The 20971-nt window shown below is 37.5% G+C and overlaps 1 protein-coding gene across 7 annotated transcripts in view; it reads right to left on the bottom strand.

The window, feature by feature from the left end:
* Nucleotides 1-2684: 2684 nt before the first annotated feature.
* The window catches only part of trps1 (trichorhinophalangeal syndrome I), a 181060-nt gene continuing 162773 nt past the window's right edge, over nt 2685-20971 (bottom strand). For all 7 annotated transcript variants that reach the window (XM_044139382.1, XM_044139378.1, XM_044139385.1 and 4 more), the window contains 2 exons: nt 15589-15711; nt 2685-10338 (listed from right to left, as the gene is read on the bottom strand). In XM_044139382.1, coding sequence (XP_043995317.1) covers nt 8827-10338; nt 15589-15711 — 1635 coding nt within the window. In that variant the 3' untranslated portion in view covers nt 2685-8826. The remainder of the gene's footprint in view (nt 10339-15588; nt 15712-20971) is intronic.

Here is a 20971-nt window from a genome sequence, read left to right as displayed (position 1 = left end):
CTCTGATAAAAAACAAACTCAAAATCTACAGATTTAAAACTTAAAATGTGAGTTTAGGCGGTAAAGTTACCTAATTTGTGAGAACATGCAATAAAAAATATATTCACCTAATAGAAAACAATACTTGCATCTAGTGGAAAAATTTTAATTGGATTTTCACACCAGCTAAGGAAAACAAAGCCAAACATACAATTGCAATAGCAGTGTATGTTTTTAACAAATCAATTTTGATTAAAAGTTAGCAGCACAAAAGACTTAGGAGCAGCACAGAGTGTTTTGTTTCCTTTAAAAGAGAAGAGCGGAAGGCAAAATAAAACACACAAAAAATTAAGGCTCAAGATATAAAACCTGGATTAACTATATGCCACTTGCATAAGCTAAAGCAATAATATGCAGAATAAAATAGAAAGATAAAATGCCTTTTCTGTTTATTCTAATTATTTTGTGTTTGCAGCTAGAGAGAGAGGATCAGTTGCAACCTTTATAACTTTTGTTCAAAATATATTGCGTCATGTTTATATCAACCTCAAAGGATGATATAAACCGACCTTGACAGGCTTGGAAAGAAGTTTAGAAATAAAATGTAGTATTCAATTCCACCATTGAATTTGTATTATAATTTTTTGATGATAGCCCAAATGAGAACTACCTTAAACTTCATAACTACAATCAAGTATAATCACCGAGTATAAAAACACAAGAAATAGCTTATTTCCAATGTGATCCAACAGTGTAGAAATATAGTAAATAGCAGTAGCAACAAAGTTGCCAAAAAAGATGATTTCCCTGTTGAGTCTGGAGGATCTTTTATTTTGAAAATCCTTTAAACGGATTAGCGGGAACAGCAATTTTAGATCAGGCATATTCAACACACCACCACGCAACGCACCGCACACAGCAGGACGTTGTAAGATTGTCGTAAAAGGAAAATCTGGAAAAATATTTTTAAAAAGGCTTTAGAGGGAACACCAACATGCAAAGCGTTATATGACGGTCCCCTCCTGGGCCGCAGGAAAATGGCCAAGTCTTGACTGGTCCGTGGTAATAAAAAGGTTGGGGACCACTGCTATAAACCATGTAGACAGATTTTTGTAGACACAGGACAAATATTCTTAAAATGTGTATGAAGGCTTTCTTATACAACAATATGCACAAACTGTGTATAGATGAATATTTACTCACCTCAGCATACCAAATCCTTGGAGACTGAAATGGCAGGAGACCTGGCCTGATTTTTATTATTAATTCAGGTAATATCACCTGAGACATTCAGACTGTATTTAGGGTGCAACTTTCACCCTGATTATGTCTGGAAAAGAGGAAAATGACAGACAGCTATCACAACAAAAGCATCTTATGCTGACTCAACACAGAAGCTCTCAATTAGCAGGAAGGCTCACAATCACTGATGTTTCACCATAATTATTTTTTACTCGTTTTGGCATGCTTTGAAAAAAAGTGGGACAACAGCTTATGAGCAAACCTGAAGAGAGTGATTGTGTGTCAAACAGGAACATGTGTTCTTGTTTGATTCTCAGCTGCCATTGAAACGCATGGAAATTGAACATTTATAGGTGGAAATGTTCAAATTCACAACAGGAATACATTTACACTAACGCAACAGTCGTACCGAATATCTTTAAAGACTGCAAGCTGACTGATCACACAGAAACTTTTGACTTTGTGGATCAGCAGTTAAAACAACTTCAGTAACTTAATTGAAAATTAATTGCGTTTATGAAACATGTTCTTAGACTGCCATACATTTCTATCTAAATGAAAATACAAAATAAAGATAAATATTGGTATCAAGAGATGATAAAAGGTGCAGGTGGCATCAAACAGAAATAGATTAAAAAAACAGATTAATGTAGTGGCTTCATTTAGAAACCACAGTGGGAGGTCAGCAGGCTTAAGATTCAGGCTTCAAAAATGTATCTGGTTTGGAATAAAATCCTTTATGAGCCTCTTGATAATACAAAAATGTAGAAAAAATACTAGGTTTATAATACCCGATAGGTTTCTGTAAAACACTCGCATTCTTCTTCATCTAGAGACCATGTTGAAATGAAACACACAATGTCCTTTTTGAGAATGTTTGTTATAACTTTTATTATTTATTATTATCATAATCGTCATCACTATTCTTCAAGTTTAGCTGTGTAACAAACTTTTCTTGGCTGTCAAAATATGTTGCTGAAATATCATTTTTGCATGACACAAAACTAAAAAACAATAACATACAGAAAGGTAGCAGAATAAAATAACAGAGAAAACGTAACCTAAAAATAAACAACCTTCCCTAGAAAAGCTATTAAACATAGAAGAGACAAACTCCTAATATAACAAACTGATTAAACATAAACATGTACTGTGTATGAGTGTGCATGTATTGTCAGCCAGTATTAAACTAGCCTTAGTTAACACTGTTCACCCCAAAATCTACGCTCACTATGTACCTATGTGTGTATGTGTGTTGTCCCTTCCTTGGCAATAAGAACATAATAAATGGAGTGCAAGCAATGCATCAATTCCTAGAACACATTCTGACAAAGACAAAACATGTGATAAGGCCTCCCAATGTAAACGCTGATTCAAAATGCCATTAAACCAAAAAGCATATAGTAATCACTGAAGTAAAACAAAACCATGTATTCTCCAGACCCTAACATTTTTTATATATATATATACGTTTTCTTTCTTTTTTTTTTCTTTTTTTTTAGCATATTTGCATAATCGTTACCATGATCTAAAAGTTAAAATCCCAACATTCATAAAGACACAAGTGTATTTATGGTTTAGTACAGTTTCCTTAAATGGGTGCGACATTGTCACAAAGCTGGTGAGAAAACAAAAGCACATTGTCAAATGGGACCAAATTTCGAAGGGCTTTAACAAACGCAAAAGTGTAAGAACAAAGTTTTTGCTATCAAGGCTGTTGTTTTTGCTTTCAACTTGGTAACAGAGACAATATTTTCCTTCAAAAGTTAAGACACTGAGACATCATGGAATAAAAAAAAAATAATCGCATTTGGCCCCCAGCCTACCAAGAAATCTTTCTGGTTCATCAAAATGACTTTTCACACCAGAATTAGCCAAAATAACAGTTCATACACCCCTGTTTTCACAGTCCCCTAGATATGTTTCTAAGAAGTCCATAAAACATAATAAAAAATAATAAAACAGGGGAGAACTTATGCTTTATTCCTCTTTAATGTTAATTCTCTTGATATGAACCATCTTGAAATTTATGACAAAACCCAATAAATAGCTTTGAACCAACTAGAGCCCAGTTCAAGTCAACTGTACAACGCTTGAATTAGTTGGATAGGTCAGTATTTAAACTCTTGAGTAGGTATTACTGTGTTCAAATTGTCCACTCTTTCACTGTAGAGTTTATTTAAAATTTTAACATTTGAAAATAGGTATTTATGGAGAACCACGTGGCGTAGGTGCAGATCCTGCACCTCATAGAAGAAAGCTATTAATTCCCACAGGAACCTTTGCTGCAGATCTGCCCCCTTCCTTCTATCTCTCCCATGAGCTCTGTCCATCTAAGCTGTTAACTATGTAAGAGTTTGTGTTTTTTAAATTGTATATCTTATCTGGTTTATGGGAATTTTTAATAATACTGTTGTATTTTTGTATGGATTATGGAATATTTTATTTATTACTATTTGTTCTTATTTATTGCTATGTAATATTTCTAAGTTTTTAGTTTCGCGGGGGATGTCGAGAAACCTCTTTTGAATTCATTGTATGTCTAGTACATATGATGAAATAACAATAAAAAAAACACTGACTTTATTTGCCCTTTGCTGTCAAAACACTGGAGGACCAGTAATTTTCAAGCCAATACTAATAGTTGTTCACCTACATTGTTAGCATACATAGCATTAGCTTCACACTAATGACAACAAGTACAGTAAAGTCTGGATCAACTCTTTCATTAGGGTACCAACAATATCAGTTGGGTAAACATTAATGTTGCTATGCTAGCACCAAGGGTTAGCCTAACACTAATGTTGCCAAGCAAACACTAATGGTCGTGTTAGCACTAGACTGCTATCGCTAATGATTCTAGATTACGGTAAAGGATCCAATCACTAAAAATTAGCTTTATGCTATCTAGCTAACAATTACAGCAAGCTCAGTGCCAATGCCCACAACTTAATTACTCTGGTGTAGACTTGTTTAAGGTGTAACTAGATACTATTTGAAAGCAAAATCCCGCCCCTGACAAATATTTAAAAATTCCAAAAGTGGGCAATGTGGACAGACACTGAAGGGAACAGCCAAGCGGATGGGGTTGACCAGAGATATGGTTAGGATTAAAGATGCACTGTTGCCCTCTCGCAACTGTTTCTTATAAAAATAACTAGTAATGAATCTAGCTTCTTTTTCTTTGTTATTGGAACCTTTTATGTCGATAACAGTGGCGACAAAACACAGCTGTGCTGCCGTACCTCTGTCCTGCTTCCTAAGCACTGCAGTCAGTCTTACACAGTCGTACTGCAGTATACCACCACCAGTAGTCAGAGAAGAAAGAAGACCACTCTGTGCCCACAGCTGTTGAGTTTCGGAGATAAATATCTGTACAATAAGTTAATAATAATAAAGAAAATACTATTTTGTACATCTGAACTAACAGGCACAGATAAAAAAAAATGTCTTCGTAATGTACTGATTGACTGTCTGTCAATGAGGATATAAAATATTCATGAGATGGATAGAACTGAGGTGTGATCTGTACAACACTGCCTTATTTTGTAACTTAAAAATCAAGTACAAAACAACCAAAGCTTCAAATGTATCAAGTCTTGACTCTTACTGTTAAATTTAATATGAGTTTGTCAGTAAAAGAGTGAACATTTTGAAGACAGCGCAAGACTCTGATTCAAAACATTGAAAAACTTGTTCACCCTGCTTTGTAAATCACTGAAAACACATGATGCTGAGTGAAGGCAGGCTATAGAAAGGACAATAAGGAGAGGACTGAGATGTACTTTCGCACCTAGATTCAAATCAGCATGCGAAATCAATGTATTGATGCTGAAATACAGTCAAAGGAAAAACCAAGAAAACATTTCTATCAGCTACTGTACGTATCCTTTTCTCCCACAAATTCTTCAAATGCTCCTATCCTTCCATCTCAGCCAACATCCTTCCATCCACTCCATTTTTGTCTTAAAAAACAGTGCATTGTTTGTTTTGTTTTGCTACAAATACAGATGTAAACATTTTTTATGTACTAGAAGCCCCTTAACAAATCAAAAGTTTTAATTTAAAGTTCATTAAAAAAAATTTTAAAAACAAAGACAAAAAAAAAAAAAAAAAACTGGACAAAATATTGCCAAAAATAAAGGCAATGAAGTTTGAATGATAAGTTTGCTGAACATCCCCAGATTGCATATTGGGTAACATTTTTAGTAAAAGCAAATTTAAACATTACGTTAATGGAGATCATGTGTCTTTCTTTGAAAAAAGGACAAAAGAATAAAAAACAGCCAACTCCTTAACCTAGACTTCAACTACTTCAGTAATTATATTGCACAAACAACCTGCAGCTTTATTTCAGAATCTTATCAAAAATATAAAGCTGGCTTGTCAGTTTAAATTAATCTACTTATAGCTCAATGATTAAACAAATCTACTGAATGTAAAGGTTTATCTTTATATTTGCTAGCAATGTTTTTTTATTCTCCACCATAACTATAGTACATTTTACTTCTCTTCGAAATTGTACAATTCACTGAAAATGTTTTATGTTCAATTTCTCAGTTTCAACACGAAATTCAATGTTGGTCCTAATTTCAAACCAGTTTTATTAGATGTACCGTATATAGTCGTATTATTATTTAGCAAATAATATCAATTACACAACATGTAATGCCTAGACTGAAGACCAAAACACTGGTGATCTGTTCTTTGAGATATATGGCTCATCATTTCTAAAAGGTAGTGTGCATACATGGAAAATAAGCTGACAAGTTGGATAATACATTAACCACAGAGAAACATGGTTCTTACTTTGGAGACTAACAATGAAAAGTTTGATCAATTATTGCATGATGCCTAATATCAGTCATGTGTTTATACAAACTCTGTCTTCTTGCACAAAACTTGCGATTTTAAAGGATAGCCATAAGCCAGTAAGAGAGTCTCTTGACTGGATGACCTTGAGTAAAAATATTATAAATTCAGTACTTTAATCCTATCGCTTGAAAATCTGAAGTCTTAATTTTATGGAAAGTATTATAATAAAAATGTATTCAGTTTCAGGCTAAAATACCAGACACCATCATACCGTTTTACAAAATATTGATTTATTAAATTTACTTAATTATTTATTTGAACCAGCAATGCTAACTGTAAATTTGAGTAGAAGGATTTATTTATTATTATTTATTTTCTGGATTCCACATTTGAACCTGTGGTGCTAATTGTACATTTGAATAGAGGGAGAAAAGTACAGCTACTTCGAGAGTAAGTAAATTATTTGACTTCATAGTTTAGACTAAGACACAGTGGACTGACAAAAGGGGGAAGGTGTTGTGGTATTTTGAATTCATACACATGGAGAAAACCCCATACCGTCTTTGCTTGTGAGAATGACGTGACACAAAATGACACCGTTTTAGAAACGGTGACATTTTGATTCTGCAACATTCTTTGAAACTAGGAACATGAGAATTATGGAGAAGATCAATGTATCAATGTCAATGTCTTAAAAAAAATATATAGTTAGCAGGCACCAAGTGGATATTTTGTTCTTTTACATCTTTTGAATAAATATAAAAAAATAGCTATTTCCTGATTGTTATCTTGTTCCTCTCTGACTTTGATATCCAGCAAAAGGTTCTCTTTTCTTTTGTTTTCTAGCATCTAAGGCAGCGAGGCTAAAGAAGTCTATCTGTTTTGACAACAGGTAAGATAACCAACATGTCTTTCAACTGATTGAGGGGACTCAGGGAAAAAAACCCAAAACAAAATAAAAATAAAAATACCTCTGAGAACTTTTTCTAAACTTCAGGATTTAAAATCTAATTATACTTCTTTTCTTATGAAGGCTTTCTGTAATATTCATGGTAAAAATAAAAAAAAAATAACAGTTTCCATCCATTATAAAGGCAACAGATTTTCCAAAATAATGAAGATGCTGTAATGTGCTACATAAAGGTAACTTTTTCTCCTTCTAACTCTGAGCAATAAGACATAAAACACTGTAGGCAAGATTCTCTTAAGACTAGTTTATACAGTTAACCCAAAAAGTTGATCATTTTGATAAAATGTTGGGTTTTGCTCCCTAATTTCTGAAGTCTGTCTAATACACTTAGTAACTTAAACACATGTAGACATTAAGAAAAGTTATGACCTAAAAGAAAAAAAAAACAAAACACTTTGGCCTATTGCCAAATAAAAAACAACACACAATAAAAACATATATAGGAAGAGCCAAAGAAAAAGAGACGTAACATGCTAAAAACACTTCTCACCAAGCCTTTGATGTGTACAAATAATGCGTCACATGCTGTGATGAAGGCAGGTTGGTGTGCACGTGTGACCCCTGAGGACTAAGAAACTGAGCATTAGCATTCATTATGTTTACATCATCATTTAGGGACGGAAAACCCTTCGATCCTCACACATACACACACTGTAAATGCAGTAAAAACAAATGCACATGTGCGCACACAACCCCCTCCACTGCTGTACCATTATTATGTCTTTGTTAGACGGCTTTTATCAATGTAACAAACCTCATTAAAGACACAAAAACAAGAAAGAAAAAAAAAGAACTAAAACAGACTAATTTTTATAGTACCATTTCCTTTAAAAAGCAAAATTTTTTTACCTTTACAAAACGACAAATACGAAAATGTAGCAAATTGCATTTCCGATTAATGACGCCATCATGGTTCTTCTTATTTTCATTATTATTATTCATATCATTAATATAAATGTCAAGCAGGTTAATAAATGGTTGTTCTATTTAGGCAGGCAGCCAGGCACATAGCTAGTATCATGGCACAGTGGAAAGTAAAAAATAAAGTCTTTTAGTTTGATTTTTTTTTTGTCATCCAAACAGATGAAGACATTAGACCAGTTTTATCAGTTTCACCTGGATTCAAGCAGTTTCAAATAGGATTAGGACTAGTTTTTAGCCACCATGTAGATTTTGCATTGATCCAGGATCAGTTTGACAAACAGCATGGGATAAAGTGAAAGAAACTGGTCAATTTCGTACCAACTGAACCGTAGATAAGCCCTAGCTGGTTTCAAGCAAACCAGTTTGAAAAGACTCAAAACAAAGTGTATTTTTTTTTTCTTTTTTTGGTTTTTGAGATCCATTTAAGAGGAAAAATAAACATGTTCTGGGCAAAAGCGCAGCAGTTCTCACCAGATCACATCTGGTTGTTCTGAAATAAAAAGGTTAAATGCAGCAGATGAAATAAATGCAGCAAAGTTCAAGTGTTATACTTCGAGTTGTTTTTTTGCTCTTGTTTGATGGCTATGTTAGTCCAGCCTCCAATCCTCCTATGTGAATGCACACAGATCGGCTGTTTCTGAAAAGTGATTTCAGCTGGATGCCAGCACCCTGTTGACTCCCTGCCACAAATCTGTCAGGTAAGCCGTAACTCACCGGAGGATTCAGGCTGTTTCTCCCCTTGCCCAGCTGTAGTTCACCTGGGTCCTGCAATATATTTCTCTGAGCCTTTGACAGTGGGAGTGCTTTTTAAGGTATGCCCATTAGGAAATGAGCAAACCTTCAGGAACATAGAGCCTAATACTCCAATAACATGTCATTAAAGTTTTGTGAGTCATTTAATTTCCATCAGTCAGCCCATCTAACTTTGTAGACTCTGCCACAGTTATCTCCGGGGATTTCTGATCATCCAACGCTGTTTTCCCACATAATTCCTTACTTCTTTCTTGCTCTTTTTCAACTTCTTGTATACTTCCACTGTCTGTATCTTCCTTTTCTTGACCATCATGATCTGTACTCATGACTTCTTCATCTTCGCTTGTGATCCCTCCATCTTTCGGCGCAGGCGTCTGACTTCGACACTCTGGTGCTGCCGTTATATGAAGACTTTTGCCATCTGGTGTATGATCCTTCTGTTGCTGCTGCGGTGGCAGCGTTTTGTGTAAGCCCCTCTGTATGTGCGTGGTGAAGTCATAGCGGTCCGCGCATACGTGGAGGCAAAACCCACACTGGTACGGTTCCTTGTCACCGTGGCAGCTCATGTGCAGGGCGTACATAACCTCGTCCAGGAAGTAGATGCCACAGTGAGTGCACCGGTTGGCGAGGTCATCCTGTGTGGCTGCGTCTGCCTTCGAGCAGTTCGGCACAATGCTTGACTCATGTTTACCTTCCTCCGCCATCTCTTCACGCTCCTTTTCACCTTTCCAGTTTCCCATCAAGTTCTCACTTCGGGGCGACTCCTTCCTTTTTCTTTCTGAACTGTTTGAAACATACATATTTGCGTTGCTTGTATCTCGTTGTCTTATTGCAAGATCCAAAGGAGTGTCGTTCTCCGGTGATGCAGAGGATAATGTTTGGGTGTGATGAGGAGGCGGAGGAGGGTAGTGAGCAGGGGCTGGAGGAGGCGGCAGAGGGGAGTAAGGGGAAGCACAGTAAGGCACCGTGTAGCTTTGCTGGTGATACTGTACAGGGGTCACCATGGTTCCGAGATGATGGGCATTATTTCCAATCCCACCGGGACTACTCAGATTACTGATGCTACCAGGGACCCCAGAGGTGGCTGCCATCTTATACTTGGTCCAAAATCTGAGCCAATCAGATTCAGGTGTCAAATCAGGTGACAGGGTCAAAGGAAGAGGTAATGGCAAAAGCGGATATTGATATTTTTCAATTGGCGAACCTGGAGGAGAGTAGCTAGAGGGTTTAGATGGACGCATGTACTTTTCAATTGGACTTCCCCTCTCTGATCCTCCTCCTTTCCCCACTTCTAGTTTTGACGTTAATCCCCCGTCTGTGATGCCCCCGTTGCTCTCGGCCACCATGGATGGGGTAGGGTGGGAGGGAAGGAGGAGGGGAGGCATGCGCCTGTGGATCTCAAGAGTCTGATTGGCTAAGAAGGCTTGAGTGGACCGCGGGGAGCGTGAGCGCGGGGAAGGCTGCTGGCTTTTCACTGAAGGACAGCTCCTGGTGTCCAACTCCTCACCGTTCAGGCGCTCCTCGCTGGTGAGTCGCTGCTGTTTTGGGGCTGGGTTCTCGGATGACAACGTGTCAGGGTTCAAGCGTTTTCGGGTCCGCCGTCGAATGATTTGCTCGCCATTGTTCTGCTTGATGATGTTCAGGGGCCTCGGAGTCTACAAATAAAAGGAGACATACAGGAATATTACTGAGTTCCCCAGCTCTGTCATGTGAATAATGCTGCTGATTTAACTAATACATGTCAAGTGTACATACACCAGATATACTTGACTATAATGACATTTAATAAATAACTTATTCTATTATTGAGAGGCTTCTGTGAGTCTTGACGGTGTAATCAAGTCAGCATATCTTTTTCGTTGTTGAAAATGCATCAGATGTTAGAAACCCGTAATTTTCTTCCAGAATTTCTTAAGAAAGCTGTACTTTTTGCCCTAACCACAAGGGGGCACACTCACATCTTCTGTAATCTCAGTTAGCCCCCAGGACACAAGCTTACCTCTACTTTGAGAAGGGCATCCCACACTCAAAGGTCAAATTGTACATTACATTTGTCAATGCAAATTAAAAAATACATTTCAAAAATACAAATTGAGAAAAGGAGAACATCACAGGTTTGCAGAATTTTAAAGAGTAAAAATCGCACAGTCGCTAAGAATTTAATCAGTTCCTTCTCCGTCACTCAAAAGCATTTCTAAACACATGCTTCATTTTCTACCTGATAAACTGCCGAAGCAAATCATTAGTTGATATTTAGTTATTTATGATAAAAATTACATCAGTACAACAAAGCTAAACCCCTCAGGTTTAGTTAAAATTGAGTCTTAAAAAAACCCCAAAAAACTTTCTTAATTTTTTTTTGTGTGTGTGTGGTGTGTATGCATCAGTATTCTCGCCTGAGTCAAGACCTGGAACAAGTATTTTGTAGTATGACTGAGAACTGGGAAAGTGTGTCATTTTTGGCTTGTCGTCTAGTGAATCTAGCAATTGTTAAAAGAAACAATAACTTCAGTCATAAAAATGCAAAGGGACCTCAGCTCCATTTTTCTAGTAAAAAGAACAATACCTTAATAAATTGTCCTAACCAAAAGTCCACAAAGCCTTTTTGCATTTTTTCACACTGCATTTTAACAAAATGCAAAGCATCTCCATTGTTAACGGAGGAACTGTCCCTTTGAAGATTTTATACACAATTTAGAAGTCTGAATCAATATCCTAAACAAGATTACACCACTGAGAGAAGTGGCAGCCTAAACACTGCTCAAATTATAACACAGACATTTCTCTAATTCTCTATAGTTTTCCTGTTTGTTTTTTCTTTCACGAGAGATGTAAACAAAGGGGAGAGATAAATCACAAGTGGGAAGCGGCAAGTTCAGGAACCACAGGAGAAAGAGATCAGGAACAAAGAGGAAGGAAAAACAAAAATACAAGCACGAGAGAACCGCATCCAGACGGCGGAGCTGGGATTTGAATCAGCTGACAGAAACAACTAATACTGGAAGGCTAATCGATTTGTCGGCAGTCTGATGATGGACGCAGTTTTCCCACAATGCGATACACGGGGGAAATTACAGACGAATTATTCTATGATGGTGCAAGAACTTGATGGCAACAGAGCTTTGGAAGCGTGGCAGGTTATAAAAAAATTAAAGCTGGAATCTGAGTGACAGGTCTATAAGTTAGTATTTGGCATGACATAGTAGATGAAACTACTGTAACCAAACAGAATTTCATTACATGTGAACACATAATGACAATAAAGGATTCTTGATATTGCCAAATTTTGCATGACTTTATTTGCTACCTGCTTTACCCCAAAGATATTTTTGCAAATTTGCCAATTTTTTGGGATGTTATGGAACATAATACATAACATACAGCACCTTGTAAAAATAAATATATACAATAAACATTTAAATGCATTTTATTGGGATTTTAGGTGAACAGTCAACACAATCTAGTGCATTATATTGAAGTGGACGATATCTGTATTCACCCCATCTTAACTCTAATCTGCAAACTCAAAACAAACAAAAACAACAAAAAACTTAATAAATAACCCAATTAGTAAAAAGTATCACCTCAGTGACTAAATATCAGTATAACTCAAGCAATATGGGACAATCCTGGAACAAGTCATGTTAGAGTTTCACTTCCAGCGGGTCAATAGCCCTCAAGATAAGACTAGAGGTACAGTTAAATTGTTTAAATGTGTTAAAATGGTGTAGTCAAAGTCCCGATCTAAAATTAATTGCTAATTTGTGGCAAGACGTGCGATGATGTGCACTGATAATCTCTGTTTAATTTGATAGAGGTTTAGCAATTTCACTCAAGCAGGATGGATGAAACCTTCAGCATGTACATGTGCAAAGCAAACTTATCCCAAAGAACTTCAGCTGTAACTACAGACAACCTTGGTACAATCATCCAATGTATTGACTAAAGGGTCTGAATACAAGCAAGCCACACTTCTCAGATTTTTATTTTAAAACACATTTTTGATATAACATTGCCCCCCAAAATACATAAATACAGGCAAGTCACCTCATATGTTTCAGAAAGGAGGGTTACTTTCTGTAACCAACATATATTGTTTAGAATAAGCCGAAATTATTAATCTCATTGGTAAAGAAGGCTTATTCATTATAGGACCTGCAGTTAAATTAATGGGACATTTACATAATACGGAAATTATTCAGTTCTTTGCTTTTTGAGCTACTAATCCTGTGCATGCGAGATGTTCAAATCAAATAAGGCAGTTGTGATGTTTTGCACTTTCGTATAAATAGAGATAGATGGTATAATACCTAGGCTGACTTACTGCCAGTAGGCATAATTCTTGCTCTATTTATCAGTCCTTCCATCTGTTTCCATCTGTTCTTGAATGTAGAATTCTGCATTTTCGCTTAATCTCTGCGACAGGCTCCATCTCTCACTCTTCAGTCGCCCCCTGCCCCTTCATTATCCTCGTGCTGCCTTTATCTTTTCCTCCATTTTTTCCCTCTAACTTTATTTATCTTTCCACTCCTATTCTTACTCGTCATTTCTCTCCATCTGCCGGTTTCCCCCTCTTTATTCATAACTCTCCCTTCCCCTCTCGGACTCTCAAGTGTTTTACTAGCTGCTATCCTCTCTAATAATGTGTGTAGAGCGTATAAAACTTTTATTATAGGATATAAAATATGGTTGTCGTGAGGACTGCCAAGAGTGGAGGGAGCCGGGACGTGATTGGAGCAGCAGATGAGATGAACGGGTTGAACCAAGGACATCTTTGGGGGTAGGAAAGAGGAAACGATGCGGTAGCTTCTTTCCTCAGTGCCGTCTTCAGTGACTCATCGTACCACCAGCAGGCTTGTAGTATGGTCAACCCACTCATTCATTCATTAACAATGTTTATTTTCTTTATTTCGCTTCAAAGCCTTTCCAATGCATTTTTGATGGGGATCCCACATGTAAATATTCTGTTCCGAAACTCAACATTTCCAAAGGTAGGAAGGAAGAAAGCTTCCTTCTTAGGGAAGAAGAATGAAACAATGAAGACAGGATGGACAGTCAGATACAAACAAGGGAATGAGCAAGAAAGGAGGGAAATATGGAAGGGAGAAAGGATAGTAGTAAGAACAGATGAAAGGACACAAAGAAAGCAAAGATGGAATGAAGGGAGGTAAGCCACAGATTGACAGAGGATACAGAGAAGGATACAAGACAAAAAGGCAACCCTTGAAGAGCAAAATAAAAGGAAGGTAAAAAGAACACAATGAAGGAAGGCAGGAAAGAAAAAAGTAAGGACACAAAGAACAAGATTAAGTAAAACATGAAAGAGGGAAAGAGTATAGATCATTTAATCTGATTGAAGTTTGAAAAACAAAAAACTGTCCATACTCCTATTTTGTATTCACATATTTTTTCAAAGCCAGAAATTTCTTAAGTTCGAGACTTTTCCAACTCTCTGAAAGCCTGTTTTAAAGTCAGGCCTAAAAACATTCTAAAGTTTGCAGCCCTGTATAACTCTGATATTATTTGTAAAGTGCATAATTAGTCTGAATACCTTCAGAGGATGTCTGAATAAGCTTGATATCCTCAAGTCAACTAAAAATCAAGCTGGCTCTTTATCTCAGCTGAACTTCATGCGGTCTAATTAAATTTGGGATTTCCATCGACTTTCCCCAGGCTTTGATGGTAAACTCCATCCTTTCCATCATATATCCTACGGCGAGGAACTGGCTCGCTGCGACTGCCGAAAGGCTCCCCAAACTCCCGGCACTCGCCAAATTAACAATACTTTCTTTTTCCTCTGCTACAGTATTACTTTTTCACAGTGAGAGTTAAACAGATACTAAGCATTTAACTGCATTATGCACAATTTCATTTGCATCGTATGCTAATTGGCCACACAGGAAGAATAATAATTAGTGGACAAAGCCACCCTGCGTGCGCACTAAAACACAGCAGTCCATAAAATGGCAATGAACAACCTTTCCTTTATGAGTCTCATATGAGTGGATGGCAGTTCAGCCCTTCAAATTAATTTTCATCACTCAGACAAATTTCCTTTTACTTATTGCAAAAACTTTACTCCAATATGATTTTTCCATAATATAAACCGTTTTGGAAATCTAATTCAGCGCAATTATTATTTATCGGACAGATAATTTAAGCAATATTAGAGGCAGACGGGGGGAAATTACAAAAAAGTATTAGAGATAACGGTTCTTATGTAATTTGTTACACCATAGCAACTAAAGAAAATACAATTTCTTTTTACAAATTTCTGACAATATTTTGAATATGCAAAGAAATTGACTTCAGAGCTTTGAATTTAAACAAAAATTAACCATATTTACCAAAAATGGTATGAATCATTTGTTCATACCAAATGATTTGATATGAACAAATCATTTGGAGAAATTTTAAGGCTCACATTTAAATTTAGTACTTACATGAATTCTAAAATATAACATTACTTTGATTTCGATCTATTTTTTAAAATTTTGCCTTATTTTTGTGTTTTTCAGTTCTCTAGATGACTCTGCACATCAAATGAAGACCTCAGCTGCCATCGTGAACCCCGCAGACAACACAGATGAGTGGATTATTTGCACTTTCTTTCAGAAAGGTTGTTGATACACGTAGGAACAACGCTAAAAAGGATCGCTGACAGTCCAGCAGTGAAATGAATAATGAAACCCAGAGACCACTCTCTGGAGTTCTGATAATTTTATAAATACTAAGGGCATATTTCTTGACTGTTTTCATCGTAGTTATTGATGACAACTTTTATCTAAATATTAAAATTGTTTTCAACTTAAAACACCATAAACCTGTCATCTCATATTAGTCTGTCTATATGATGGACTAATCTGCACCCAGAAAGTGTTTGTGTCTGTCTGTTGCTGACTTACAGAATGCAGTTTTTGGTATAAACCACATGCGTTGCAGACGTAGCCTCCATTTGCGTTTTTCCTCCACAGCGACGTCTTGGTGGTCAGGCAGTTTGCACAGAAAACCCCACTACCTCTGCGTCGCTGCAAAGAGACAGAATGATGTGCAGCATTAGCAACTTTATGTGAAACTTTCAAATACGGCAAACAAATATGGAAAGACATTATAAGTTATTACGAGAATGGAAGCGCAAACAGTGCAGACAATTTTTGGATAATTTGAAATAATTCTCTTTTAATGGCCATGCCACAGATGACTGAACTGGTAGATGAGGTTATGAGACAGGCAGAGAGAACGACCTCCTTGGCTTTGTGGCTGAAAAACGATGAGGTCTCATTTGCCAATTTGAAACAATGCTGAACACATTCATCTTTTTCCCCAAAATAAACACACTCTGAAAAGTTAAATAAGCTTATTCAATGGAATATGTTGTTTGTGTCAAAAAAAAAGTGAATATGTGCGACTCTTGAGATCCTTCTGGGATTTCCTTTTTCAAAGAGCTGCTAGCAAGACATGCAAATGAATGACTTAGACTTTCACCTTGCAGCAATAGAAAGTGTTGCTGAGAACTGCAGCAGGCCAATATTTGACTTTAGCTGTACGAGCGTATGCTTCTTCATATACACACCTCTGCAGTTCACGGCGCAGCGGTGCATACAAAAGCAGTGTGTGCAAAGAACGGTGTGAAGTGGTGGAGGTGGGGGGTGAAAAGGCCAATTGTTGTGGCAATGTGCTCCATCACAGTAATGAGCCAATCACAACGTTTCTCCATCCCATTAAGCCTCTGGCCCCACTCACCACCTTTATGACCCTGTGAGGACAGCATACCTCATCTTTCTCCTCTGTGACTCAGTTTCTCAGACTCACAAACCATTTCCTTCTCTCTTTCGGTTATTAAAATAAAATTTCATCATCGTACATCTCTTGTATTTATTTTGTCCTCTCTTCAGTCTTTCAAATCCTGCTCTGAGCCACGGAGAGAACTGCCACTGTTGCTCCAAAATGACACAATAAGGTATTGTGTTGAAAGCTAACTTCCAATGGCAAACGATTATAAGTGTTTCTTTGACGCAATGTAATGGAAAAATGAATCAGGCCGGTTTCCATGAGTATATAAGTAAACTAGGCTGTGGTGTGATACAAGCAGATGCAGGTAACCTTTAAGGCTAAGAAAGAAAGAAAGAAAGAAAATCAAGCATCTCAACCATTGTCAACATGCAGAAGGATTTTTAAGCAACAGTAGACCCAAAACTACTTACTTCTTTCCCAAAAATTGTTCCTGCTCTCACTAGTGCAAACTTTTTGTCACATGGTGTTCATGAGACAGCTGGGAGTTATGCATGGCATACAAAAAAATCTCAGAACATCCAGATTTACAAGTTAAAAACACTGATGAGGTCTCACATCAACCAGGCTGTTGGTAATCTCAGAGCAGAGCTACAGATGGAGCCACTTTGAGCACCCCCACTTAACATCTGCTTGGTTCTGCCAGCTAAAAGCATAAGAGCCCAGTAGACGCTTCTCTGTTTGGGTTATTTATTTATTGGAAATTTCTTTACTGCAAGTGTCAAAGCCCAATAAACCACTTTATGATTCTTTTGGGATCCCACACATGCAAACATGCAGAATTACCCAACTGCTTCAGTCCGAAATCATGTGCAAAACAAATTTCACCACCTAACATAGGACGTCATCTCTTTTGAAAGTACACAACAATTGGGACCACCCAAATTTGTACACAGTACAAACTGGCAAACGAACAAACAGACATGAAGAAAATGGAAATGTATATTTTTTTCTTAAGTTTTTTTTTTTTGTTCTGGTTAGATGGTGAATAGACAGGAAGATGGGTTATGAAAGAGGGGGAAAACATGCAGCAAAGGTCAACGGACCAGGACTTGAAACTGTAACGGCCGCGTCGACGATTAAGGCCTCAATATATGGCTCTATCCCTACGCCACACCTCGCACATGAAAATCATTTAATAAAAAGATAAAACAGTACATTTTAAAATGTCAATTTCTAGGCTTATTGAGGAATTAAAATATCTGTGTACACACACACATATATACATATTTGATTGCAACCGTTTCAGTCCTCAGTAGAAAAATCATATTTTCTTACCCACAACATAAATGTGGCAGTGATTAGTAACCCAAATTGCAGAGAGCTGATTTACGTAGACACGGCTAATTAAAGGCAAACAACCTCAACAAATGTAATGATTTTTCTACACACATAAGAACATTGTCTCAAGCTCTTATTTAAATGACAAATAGCCATCACTTAAATTGTATATGGTTTTGCACATACAGTTACAAATCTTCCAAGTCTTTTCTGCGCCACACAGGGTGAACATGATGAGGTCGAAAACCCCATGGCTGTGAGAAGATGCTCTCCAAAATACCACATGGTAAGGTTGGAGTATTTGCGGTAGCTACTTCCTTGATTCTTTTGGCTCTTTCAGTCAGGATTTGTACAGGAAATTTCTTGATTGCCCAACAACCTAATACATGCAACAAACAGCTGAGGTAATCTAATCAGACTCTCTGTGGAGCATGTGTTTTATGACGACCTGAGATTAGACAGAAGGACACCTCCACGACCAAATCCTCAGCAGCGCACCGAGCCAGAGCTTGTGTGTTCCTGTGAGTGCATGGGGAGCACACCATACGGTCACCACATGTAAAGAGACAGAGCCAGGTGATTGATTGATGTATGCTTCCTGTGTGTATGCGCACAAGTGTATGTGTGACTATTGCAAGCCAAACAGTGTGTCTGTCATCAGAATTCGGTTTCCCTCCGAGTTCCTAAATCACTCGCATATGGCCCCACAGCTGCCCCTCGTTGCAACACACGTACACCTGAAAATATTTGCTTCCACCAGCTAATGAAGCAATGCTCGATTTGGATTTGAGGCCATGATCCAAGGAGTGTGTTAGGGAAACATTCACTACCCTGAATCTAGGCCAGAAAGATAGCACAATGTGTATTACTGTGAGGGTAGGGTTCAAGTGTCAATTGCACAGGAAAGGACAGTTTGCACACATATTGGGTTCATGGTCTCCCAACTTCCTTTTCAGTCAGCAGCTGGTCAGCTTGATATTTGTGGAAATGTGAAATGCTCAAATGCCTCAACGCACCAACACACGTAATATTATGTCAACATGAAGTCAAATGCTCAGAACCGTACACCCTTGTCTTCATGAGTCAACGAGGTTTCTGGGCAGGATGCACTGGTACTAACTAGCAAACTGTGTGGGCATCTGTGTGTGTTTTTCTGATTTATTACTGATACCTGGCCTCTCCCACTCGCCTCAGCCTCCCCAAAAAGGGCTGACGATAATTACAGTTCAGAGGCTTAATGATGTCTATTTATCTGCGCCCTATAATCGTTTATGTGGCACCAACACAACGCCCTCTGACATACACATAAACATAGGGTAAGGTGCGCGCACACACACGCGTCCAGAAAGATAGATGCACAGTCAAAACCCAGAGGTGTTCAATGGTGAGGAAAAGTACTGGAGTTATTCAAGCCAAAGCAAAGTCCCCAACTGAATCTTGAAAGAGTTTTAATAGAGAGTTGCTGTAGACAAGTGGAGAAAGGAGCAGTGATCTTTGCAGCACTAAATTGAGGAGTTCCAAACATCTCTTTAAACATGATCCTGCTATTATCTGGTGAAAATATCGTTTTTGGGTGTTAATGTAAGCTCCAAAAGAGAGAACAGCATTATCAGCTTTATGATGTGACAAATTAGGACAAGTTGGTGCTCAACACCAGGATGGTTTTTCAGTGGAACTAATGGAAGGGTTGGACATTTTTTTATTATTAAAAAAGAAAAAAAATCAAATGTTGGATGGATGGACAAATGAATGGGGATACACATGGTAGGAATAGACATTCATAACATTTATCAATATTGCAAAAAGTCATAATAGTTATTTATCCAGAGGTTACGACACAGAAAACAAAACTTACTTTCTGCACTCCAAAAAACAAAAAAACAAAAGTATGATTGGTACAGTTACTTTTATTTGAAATATTTCACCCACTGCTGGTACATTAACTTTTGATTTGGAGAGTTATCAGATTTCATCGATTTAAACAGGAGCTAATAGATGGATGGATAATAGAGAAATAGGTGGATGGGAGGATGGAGAGATAATGGAAGAATGACCAGGCAAACACATGGATGGACAAATAGATGGTTGGATGGATGGATGGTGAACTACTAAATAGATAGATCAGCATTCCAGGGGATGGATGGACGAGTGGATGGATGGATGGATGGATGGAAAATAACAAAGGGTATATCAAATTCCCATTTTTCCAGATTTCTACTGGTACCTTTACAATCATGTGAGGAAGAGAGTAAACACTGTAAATCACAAATTGACATTACAAATCCAATCTGACAAGTTGGTAGCTTTTGTAGGTTTTACCACAGTTAGAAAGCAACTGAAATCAGCCACAATTAAGAGTACGAGGAGTGCATATGAAACATTTAGCACTTTAATAACTCCCAATCAGCTTGGTCAGTTTCTGGTCTAATGCACAAGCAGCTCTTAGCAGAAAGCCTTTGTGTCCCTTATGGTGTTCGATTTAATGGGCTACATGACCTTAATGGTGTTAGTCAGAGAAAATATGCTCACTGAAAAAGGGCTAGATTTTATCATTTAATTTCAAAACTCTGATTTAACTTTTTTAGAGTTTTGTGGCTCTGCTGGACTTCCTCAACTTTAATGAGCATCTGCCCAAATTATTTTTTAAATTCTCACTACATTTTGGGGCTGTTTGATGCATCTTGATGGCTGTCCTCTTAAAATACTGCAATAAATTATGGAAATACTGTCATAAATTACTTAATTTGGAATGTTTATTCAGCACCAAACATATGGTGCGACCGCACAGTGACTAAACACTTCAGCTGCGGCTCTGAGTCCACTTTAAGTTTCTCCTGAAGCCAAAAATTTACAGATGCTGAACCAAGGGTTTATACCGCTCGCTTTTTTTGGATTGTCACGCTGGAGCTGGCTGAAACAGATAAGCATCCGAGGGTTTAGGTCCTGTAGTGGAGTTGAGTCCTTCTAATGCATTTCACCATCTGCAAGGAATATGTGGTTACGTCTTTAAGGCAGTGCCAGTGCAGCTTCACTTGAAATAATTCATTAAAGAACAGCTATGCATGAGCTGCTTTACCTCTTAAGGGTTTATATCCTTTTAACTTCATGAACACTTTTAAAAGTATGTCAAGGTAGGAGTACACATGAGAGAAAAAAAAAATCCTCAAAGTTATGTGGCATAACATCGAGAGACAGAAGGAGAGAAAGTGGTCCTGG

This window comes from Gambusia affinis, linkage group LG14 (genome assembly GCF_019740435.1).
Source record: "Gambusia affinis linkage group LG14, SWU_Gaff_1.0, whole genome shotgun sequence".
Taxonomy (NCBI): Eukaryota; Metazoa; Chordata; class Actinopteri; order Cyprinodontiformes; family Poeciliidae; genus Gambusia; species Gambusia affinis.
Note: the sequence above shows the minus strand (reverse complement) of the source record. Positions and strands in the feature narration are given on the sequence as shown.